Source organism: Mastomys coucha, unplaced genomic scaffold (assembly GCF_008632895.1).
Source record: "Mastomys coucha isolate ucsf_1 unplaced genomic scaffold, UCSF_Mcou_1 pScaffold21, whole genome shotgun sequence".
Lineage (NCBI taxonomy): Eukaryota > Metazoa > Chordata > Mammalia > Rodentia > Muridae > Mastomys > Mastomys coucha.
In genome coordinates, this window is record NW_022196904.1 from 20,193,890 (window position 1) to 20,203,905 (window position 10,016).

General features: G+C 40.4%; 1 protein-coding gene across 1 annotated transcript in view; it reads left to right on the forward strand.

The window, feature by feature from the left end:
* LOC116100421 (cytochrome P450 2G1) overlaps positions 1–3,469 on the forward strand; it is a 12,729-nt gene extending 9,260 nt beyond the window's left edge. The window contains exons 7-9 of the mRNA XM_031384236.1: positions 1,227–1,414; positions 1,535–1,676; positions 2,912–3,469. Of these exons, the coding sequence (XP_031240096.1) occupies positions 1,227–1,414; positions 1,535–1,676; positions 2,912–3,093 (512 nt within the window). The 3' untranslated portion in view covers positions 3,094–3,469. The remainder of the gene's footprint in view (positions 1–1,226; positions 1,415–1,534; positions 1,677–2,911) is intronic.
* Positions 3,470–10,016: the final 6,547 nt, after the last annotated feature.

Consider the following 10,016-nt stretch of genomic DNA (forward strand, 5'->3'; position numbering starts at 1 on the left):
CCATCTCCATCTCCATCTCCATCTCCATCTCCATCTCCATCTCCATCTCCATCTCTATCTCTATCTCTATCTCTATCTCTATTTCTATCTCTACTTTTCCAGCACCCAGAGCTGCCTGTCTTGGATCCTGAGCTCAAGACTATTGCCTGCATCTGCAAAGCAAGAGCAGAGCATCATCCCAGCTCTTTGTTTCTGTTACCACAGCTCCTCTTCTAACTCTCATCAACCCCCTTCTCTATGATTGAGATACATGACTACTCATGGTCAATATGGATAATTCAGCTAATCTCCTTATTTCCCAGAAACCTAGTGAGAACTTTGACCTTATGTTATCCTTATGTACATAACATTGATACCATGGATTTGAAGGTAGATCTTTTCCCTTCCCATTTCTCTTTGAGATGGGATCTCTGCATAGTTCATGCTGACCTTGGTCCTGGGAGTCTGGGATTACACATGTGCCATCACACCCAGGTGAGGCTATTTGAGGGCTACTGCTCAGCTGAATACAATGTCCATATTAAACAGACTTCATGTCTTATAAACTATAATTTGATCTACTTAGAGAACTACAATAATCAAAAATCATTTCTTGCTTAAGAAAGCTCTCTAATTTGGCCTTTATCCTAGTCAAGTTCAAAACAAGCCTTTGGCGAATAAAAGCAACATCTGCTTATACAGTTCAGATAGAACTGTTGTCCTGATCATTATCCACCTGCCCATGGTATTTTTAAGTAAATACAAAATTCCCATATGGCATTCAAAGATCAAGGTTCTGTAGCTCCTGCTGTCTGATGATTGCTCAAGTACCAGTGATAGATGTCATTAAGTATAACAAAGCAATCCAAACCCAGATTCTCCTGTAAGGCTCACTGATTTTTCTGGCTCAAGAAACAGAATCCTCATCTCAAGATCCTTGATGTCATGACATCTGAAAATGCAGACCATGGCTTACCCTAACCTCTCAACACATACATTCCCTGGCCAGACATGTGGCTCATACCTGGAATACAGCACATATGAGGCATTGTAGAGAGGCATAGCATTTGAAACCTGCACAATCTAGATAGTGAGTCCCAGTCTAACATGGACTACCTAGTGAAACCCTATTGACAAAGAAATAAGTACATGTTCCCCTAACCACAAGTAAAAACAAAGACCAAAAAAGGACAGCAAGCATCAGACTTTCTGTCCCCTTTTCTGGTATATTGTCTGCCATCTTACAGCCAAGATCCATGAGGAGATTAACCAGGTGATTGGAACACACCGTACCCCAAGAGTGGATGACCGGGCCAAGATGCCCTACACCGATGCTGTCATCCATGAGATACAGAGATTGACAGACATTGTGCCCCTGGGTGTCCCCCATAATGTCATACGGAACACTCATTTCCGAGGCTACTTTCTACCCAAGGTGAGATTGTGCCCCATTGTCCTGTCACCCACTCCTGGCTTCTCTCTTTTCCTGTTTGTGTAACCCCACAACATTCCATTGCCCGACACAGAGCTCTAATGGCCTCTGTCTGTCTCCCAGGGTACAGACGTGTATCCCCTTATTGGCTCAGTCCTCAAAGATCCCAAATACTTCCGCTACCCAGATGCTTTTTATCCTCAACACTTCCTGGATGAACAGGGGCGCTTCAAGAAGAACGACGCCTTTGTGGCCTTTTCGTCTGGTATGTAATTATAACAAAATTTCCCCCAGACCAGTATTTAGAACAGTCTTCCAATGTCTATGTTATACAATTATAAAAATCCTAAAATCCCAGATCAGGGAATATTAGACTCATTCACTTTAATGATTAAGAAAAAAAAGTTAGAGCAGAAGATTGTATTAGTATCCAAGCAGTAGTGGTAATAAGATTTCAGAAGAAAGGCTAGACTGGGCTAACAGTGACATCCTGACTTTAAAACAATTGGAAATAACCAAAAAATGAAATAAAATAAAATAAAATAAAATAAAATAAAATGTTAGAGCAACAAAACCAAAAATTTAGTAAGCCTAACCATAATATATTAAGAATCAAATTAAAAATATTTCATGTTTTGTGAGCCATATGACCCTTGTCTGAACCACTCATGTCTGCCATGTACTATGGACAACCGTGGCCACTGATAATACTTAAGTGAATGGTTTTGTAGGTGTGAAAATGTAAACACTCTTATTCAAGGGCACTGGGACTCATTTAACTCACACAAGATATTCCTTTTCTCTGAATATGTTCAAACATTCTAAAAGATGAAAGGCATTCATACCATACAGATACAAAGCAACACCATAGATTCACCTCACAAAGGTGGGCAGCAAGAGGTCTTGGCATCATGGGAAGCCTGGAGCCTGGCTGAATTACTACACTTCTCAACCATGAGATAGAGATTAATCCCCTTCCCACTGCTGAAACAGCTCATGGCAATCAGAAAGGTATCCTTAAATACAATTCTCAGCTTTTTCTTTTTTTTAATCTCACTAGTATTTGATGTCTAAGGCATTTGAAACACCTTTGAGGAATTGAAATGAACAGAGTTTTGGTTTTGTTTTGTTTTGTTTTGTTTTTCCTCATGATCTGAGGATGGAATTCACATACTTGGAGCAAATGTTCACACTAAGACACCAACCTCTCACTGGTGGAATTCAGTCAACACTCCGCTTTGAGTCACATCCAGCCCTCATGGATCCTTTGGAACCTGTCTATCTGGTTCTAACCCAGGTAGACTAGGTCAACAAGAAAGTAGCTGCCACCTGCCCAGTTCCTCTAAGTGACAGGTAGCTGTGGGACCTCAGTAAGTCTTAATAATGACCCCACATCATAGTTACAGCTGTGGGCTAAGATGCTGAGCAGTCAGTTGAGGCTGCATGGGGTGGTTATGGTAGGGACATGGTGCATACCTCCTCCATCGATTGTGTCTACAGGAAAGCGCATCTGTGTTGGAGAGGCCCTGGCCCGCATGGAACTATTTCTTTACTTCACCTCTGTCCTTCAGAGATTCTCCTTACGTTCTCTGGTGCCTCCTGCTGATATCGACATCGCTCACAAAATCTCAGGCTTTGGCAATATCCCCCCAACTTACGAGCTCTGTTTCATGGCCCGCTGAGTGCCCATTGCAAGGCCAGCCAAGAGTCACCTGAAAGCCGAGTTCTGCTGAAGTTCACACACACCCCATTTCCCTTCAATCCTCCCTACTCCTCTAAGAGAAGTTGCTCTCATTGCTGTGTTGAGACCGTGTGGATCATGTCTGCAAAAACATGGTTAGATGTATAAAGTAGTTGTAGCCACTACCTGGGGGGAAGGTTTAATTAAATTTCCCAAATTTCTCAACCTCAGTCTCAGTGGGGCACCAAACTTACAGATGCTGTCAGTTTACATAATCTTTTGTCTTTGCCCTGATATTGACCAGAATGTACTTTGTAGTTGTTTCCTGTTTGCTTTGTATTTCTCCTCCCCAATAAAGAACTCAAAACTATTGACCACAGCAAGCTTACTGAGTATCATGTTGACAGTTCTATTGTTGCCAGAAATAGTCAAGGGCTGAGACACCCAAGCTGAGAGCTAGGAAGCAGTATGCACAACAGGCCCAGGGGACAATCAATCCAAAAACCAATCCTTGAATTCACTTAAACAAAGTCCTTCTACACACCCTACATCACAACCCAGAGTGACATAGACTTTGGTATTAAACTTGCATAACATAATAGATGAAAACTGCCCCCACAAACAGAAGTTTATCATAGGCAGAAATTTTTTTTAGTGCAGAAGGGAGGGTGGGGGTTGTTATAGAGCAGACATAGGAGCTCCCAATGGGTCCCGACCTGGCCTTTTCTTTCTTTACCTTCCAAGGGTGTCTTCTACCTCAAGGTGAAGTGTAAGACAGAAGTTGAAATGGGTTTTCTGACTACTTGTTACTAATAGCAACTCCCTGTCTCACACAGGGATCCCCTGCTGGTTTGGTCACCCCATGAGATCTGGCATCTTAGCTGGCTCAGTGCTTGTCCTTACTGTCATTCCTTCCCGCTAAACTTGCTTTCCTGATGGCACACCCTGCATCCTGATTGAAATATACCTTGGTTATCCCCAGATTCTGTGATTCTCTCTCCATAGTTCAATGATGAAACTCTCCCTCACATTTCACTAACCCCATCAGTATTTATCAAATGCACAGGTTGTGTCCATCAGTGAACAAAACAAGCAAAAACTCTCCACGGAGGGGCAGCGGGTTGATTCAGTGGAAACTCCTGCACAGTGCTGTGTATGCCTCACTGTAACTGGGAATTTTTAAATTGGTTCTGATAACGTTATAAGCTATAAAGGAAGACTGGAGTACACATAAGAGCTGAAGGCTAGGTTAGTGGAGAGTAAACTATTATGAGAAAATTTTTAAAGATGCTTGAAACATAGCAGAAATGAATATTTTTTGATGTATATAAAACCAGATGGGCCATATATATATATATATATATATATATATATATATATATATATATATATATAAAGATTAGTGAGGCATAAGATATATACAGAGAGCTTACTGCACTAAAATACAATGTACTTTAATGATACAGACTTCCATTCCTCCCCATTACCCCCACTCACTCTCTCTGGAGTACTCCATCTTCCCAACACCCTTCTAAATCCCCCCTTTCTCGCGCACCTTTAAAAAAAAAACCCACTCATAGTGGATTGAGTAGGGTTACCTGCATGCACACGATTTTAGAGTTACTTACTGGATAATGTAAAGTTGCCACACCCTGAGGAAAAATGGCTTCTCCTTTCCCAGTAGCCACTCACTACCCATTCAGCTAGGAGTGAAGCCGCATATGCCATGGGCCCTGACATGTTGGCCGGCTCTGTCTTGTGCAGATAAACACAAATGCAGAAAGTTTGTGAGTGCAGTGGCAGTACCATGTCCAGAAGAAAGCATTACATTACTCAGCATTCCCCCTCCCCCAATCATCTGGCTCTTACATTTGTATCATCCCCTCATCCACAGGTTCCATGAGCCTTAGGGGATGGAGGGGTATAAATGTCCCATCCGGCACCAGGTTTTAACACTCAACAGTCATTTATTCTCAACACTTTGAGAAATTCCAAATCTTGGCATTAACTTCTAACCATGGCAAAGAAGAAATTTGTCTGAGATTGACAGCAGTGCTGAACTATAGGGATAAACACAAGTACTCAGAAGGCAATCTGATTCTACTTCCATTTAGCAAAGCAACAGTACTACATCCTTCCCTGGGGCCCATAACCTTCTGAACCTTGGTGGTTTAACCAGTACTAGCTATGAATATGCTATGAATCTGAAGTGGGCCCCAAATTGAATCAAAAATGGTCGTTACCACCATGACGCACATGCCACTGTTAACCAGTGGGTTCAAACTGCCTGGCAGATCATTATTGTAGCACTCAGGATCCACAGCAGGGTGAGATACTGGTGACTTCTCTACCCCAGCAGCCTACACAACACCTTCTGGCATGGTGAAAACTACCCAGCAGGGAGGAACCACCCAACTTGGTTGCAAATTGATTTTTCTGTATATCACAACTAGAGCGTGAGGTGTCTTCAGCACAGAGTCTCACCATCTAATGTTGATGGATAACCAAGAACAATGGTAATATCTACGTTGTTTGCGGGGTTCTAGAGCCTCCCTGACCAACGAACGGGGGTGTTCTATGCCCAAGATTTCATCTCTCAACCAATGGCTTAGGGAAACACCATCATCCACCCATGCAGGGTATCTTTATTCAAACTCTCATTATTCTTTTGAAATGTATTATTTTTTAACTTATAAGGTAATAGTTTCTATACGGCTTACTCATAAAGCTTTAATTTTTGTTGCCCCTCTATTCTCCCCCTCCCCCACGTCTTCACCCCACCCTATTTAAACTTGTCCACTCCTAGTGTCCACTCATCTTTCCCATCATGAGTGTTTTATTATTCCCTTCGAAACCATTTTTTTAGCCCCCACCTCTCATGGATCTTTTCTTGGTTCCTGGCATCTTCCTGACAGTCACTCCACCTGAACCACATGAATCTGAAATTTTAAACTGGCTCCTATATGAGAGAAAATACATAGGGCTTGAGTTATTCCACTAAATATAATATATTCTTATTCCATCCATTTCCCTGAAATTTTGATATTTTTATATTTTTTTAGCACTGAACAGAATCCCATTGTGTGTATGTACCATATTTTCAGAATCCATGCATCAGTTGATGGCTCTCTAGACTGATTTCCACTTCCTAGCTATTGTAAATAAAACAACAACAAACATGGCTGTACAGGTTTCTCTCTTGTGGTATTTGAAGTCCTTTAGGACTAACATAGCTAGGTCAGTCCTGGAGTACTTTTAGGTTTTTTTTGATTTCTAGAACAAACTGCCACTTGTTAGCATTGCGTAATAAGTTTCAACACTTGGGTTTTAGATACACGCAAACTGTTGTAAACTGTATAATTTGCCCATGTGTTTCTTGGGAATGGCCTTGCCTTGTACCTCAGTTTTGAATGGAGCTCCCAATCCTTTGGCCTCAATCTCCCCAGGGCTGGGATTATGGCTAAGCTACAATGCCCAGTGCCTTTTTGACGTCTTTGCCCTCTTTTATTTTTATTTTTTAATGCTCTTGATTATTTTGGTTTATAGATAAGGATGTTAGTCCTTATTGGTCTCTTTTTGTAAAGGGGGACACTGAAACAGGTTCACATGTAGTCCAGGTTGGCTTCAAACTCTCTATGTAGTTCCTTCTATCTCTACCTCCAAAGTGCTGGGATTACAAGCATGCACCATGACACCTGGCTTTCTCATGAGTCTCAGTGTGTCTCTGTCTGTCTGTCTGTCTGTCTGTCTGTCTGTCTGCTTGCTGGGAATTTAACCCAGAGCATTATGCATCTCAGGTGAGGACTCCAACTTAGGAGCTACATCCCCTGAATGCATGCCAGTGTGTGGGCATGCAGAGGCTGGAATAGGATATAGGGTATCTTTTCTATTGCCCTCCATCTTACTGCCTTGACACAGGACTGGACTGGAGGATCACCATTTCAGCTAGTCTTTCTGGCCAAGAAGGAAGCTTTTAGGATCAGCTTGGCTCTACCATCCAATGCACATGCAGCAGTGCCTAGCTTCAATGTGATTGATAGGGATTAAAATTTAAAGGTCATCATGCTAGCAGGGCAAATGTTCTTACCCAGTGGACAATTACATCAGCCACCACCAGATCCCTTAAACAACTTCTTAAAATATAGAAGTTCTCTCTACACCTTGAGCCTCTCTCTCTCTCTCTCTTTCTCTCTCTCTCTCTCTCTCTCTCTCTCTCTCTCTCTCTCTCTCTCTCTCTCTCTCTCTCTCTCTCTCTCTCTCTCTCTCCTCCCTCCTCCACATCTTTCTCTTCACCTTCTTGAACTTAGCAGAAAAAGGTGTAAAGACAGGTAGAGACAAAACTCCTAACTAATCCCTGAATTACAGGGAGTGTCAGGTACAGTGCTGTCCTTTTTTCCCAGGACTTAAAGCCCTGCTCTCTAGCTTGTCTTTGAACAAGGCTGGTTCAAGAGTTGAAACTATAGGTACAGACTGACTCATTGAAACTATGAATTAGGAACTGTTGAAGTCTCAGATCAAGTAGAAAACCTATGATATCAGTGATGCCAGAAGCAGGGCCAAACTCCCAGAGAAAGTCTGACGCTATCTGTCCTTATTTAATGATTAAAATGAAGTGGAGTTATCAACTGGTTTTCCTTAAGACTGTTCTTGCTCCTGTAGTATTTTGAGCTCGATGCTAGATGTGGTGGTAGAGGGATCCAGTGTTGCAAACAGAGAGACGCAGACTCTAACCTTGACTGTGTAGCTTTTGGGGCTGGAGAGATGGGTGAGTGATTAAGAGCACTGGTTGCTCTTCCAGGGGATGCAGATTCCATTCCCATCATATATGTAGTGGCTCACAACTATCTGTAACTCCAGTTTCAGGGATCTGATCCCCTGTTCTAGCCTCAAAGGTGTCAGTCATGCACATAGTACACAGTAGTACATGCAGACAGAACACTCATACACATAAAATAAAAAGGCACCGTGTGTATCACCTTAAACATTGCTTAACTACTCTGATAAATCATTATACATGTTACACGAATCATAAAAGGGTAACACCTAAAACTGTCTGCTTAAGTAACTAGTTTGAAGCTCTAACAGCTAAGTTCCATCATCGAAGGCATTATGGAGTTGGTCTCCACCAGTTGTCATTTCTTTTGAGGATGGGTCATATTTCTTCATATCTTCATATACATCCTAAACATGGATTTTCCTTTTTTAAGTTTTATTGCATTATAATGAGAAAAGTTACATGATTTCAATTTATCTGAATTTTTTAACATTTAAAAACATATTTCAAGTAAATAGAATTAAATCACATTCTTGTTTTCCGTTTGTACCCCAACTCCTCCCAGAGACCCCCCCTTCAATACCTACAATATTGTTTTTTGTCATATTCTTTAAAATTTATAAAATATTATAACAATAAAAATGAGTATTATAAAAGGTGCTTGATATAAAACAACCAACTTAACAGTCTTTATGTAGATGCTTGTCTACGGCAATACTGAAAATACATGTTTATCTCAATATACGTATTAACTGCATATTTCAAATTAATACATCGCTACTAATATTTTCTTAAATGAACATAAATATATACCGTTTTTCTTTGTTTGTTTGTTTTGTATTTGGTAGAGCTTAAAATCTTGGCTCTTACTGTGGTAACTTGATAAAAGAGTTACAAATGTCAAGCAAAGCATTCAATCTTATAGTTTATTGTTCTGTTACAAACTCCCTCCCAATTTAATTGTCTGTGCTTCTTTTGGGTACATAAATACTTTTGAAATATGTAAGCTGTTCTGAAAACCATAGTATAGTATAAAAACATGAAATAAACAATACTACTAATAGAGAGGTTGAGATAGGAGAAGCAAGATTTCAAGACCATTATGTTGTACACAGCAAGAACTGTCACCTACAAACAAACAGAAAGTGTATATGGATTGTGTAATATTGGACCTATTTCTCCAATTACCAAATTAGAAAGACCATTGGATAATAGTCAAGAAATTTCTAATTCCTCATATTTTTACATTTCAATCGATTAGGATATGTTGGTAATATTAATTTAAATATTAAGATATTAAGAAAAAGTAATTGTCACTTCCTGTTATTTTTGTTGTAAGAGGTGGAATTAGCTTTGTGTGGGTTTGTTGAAAGATTACTTTCTTGCTTCTTCTAGGGTGTAGTTTTGCTCCTTATGTTGGTGTTTTCCATCCATTATCCTTTGTAGGGCTGGATTTGTGGAAAGACATTGTGTAAATTTTGTTTTGTCATGGAATACTTGTTTTCTCCATCTATGGTAATTGAGAGTTTTGCTCGGTATAGTAGCCTCGGCTGGCATTTGTGATCTTGTAGGGTCTGTATGACATCTGCCCAGGATCTTCTAACTTTCATAGTCTCGGGTGAAAAGTCTGGTGTAATTCTGTTAGGCCTGCCTTTATATGTTACTTGACCTTTTTCCCTTAATGCTTTTAAAATTCTTTCCTTGTTTAGTGCATTTGGTGTTTTGATTATTATGTGACGAGAGGAATTTCTTTTCTGGTCCAGTCTATTGGGAGTTCTGTAGGCTTCCTGTATGTTCATGGGCATCTCTTTCTTTAGGTTAGGGAAGTTTTCTTCTATAATTTTGTTGAAGATATTTACTGGCCCATTACCTTGGGAATTTTCACTCTCTTGTCTACCTATTAACCTTAGGTTTGGTCTTCTCATTGTGTCCTGGATTTCCTGGATGTTCTGGGTTAGGACCTTTTTGCTTTTTACATTTTCTTTGACTGTTGTGTCAATGTTTTCTATGGTGTCTGCTGCCCCTGAGATTCTCTCTTCTGTCTCTTGTATTCTGTTGGTGATGTACATCTATGACTCTTGATTTTGTATCTCCAGGGTTGTCTCTCTTTCTGATTTCTTTATTGTTTCCATTTCCATTTTTAGATTCTG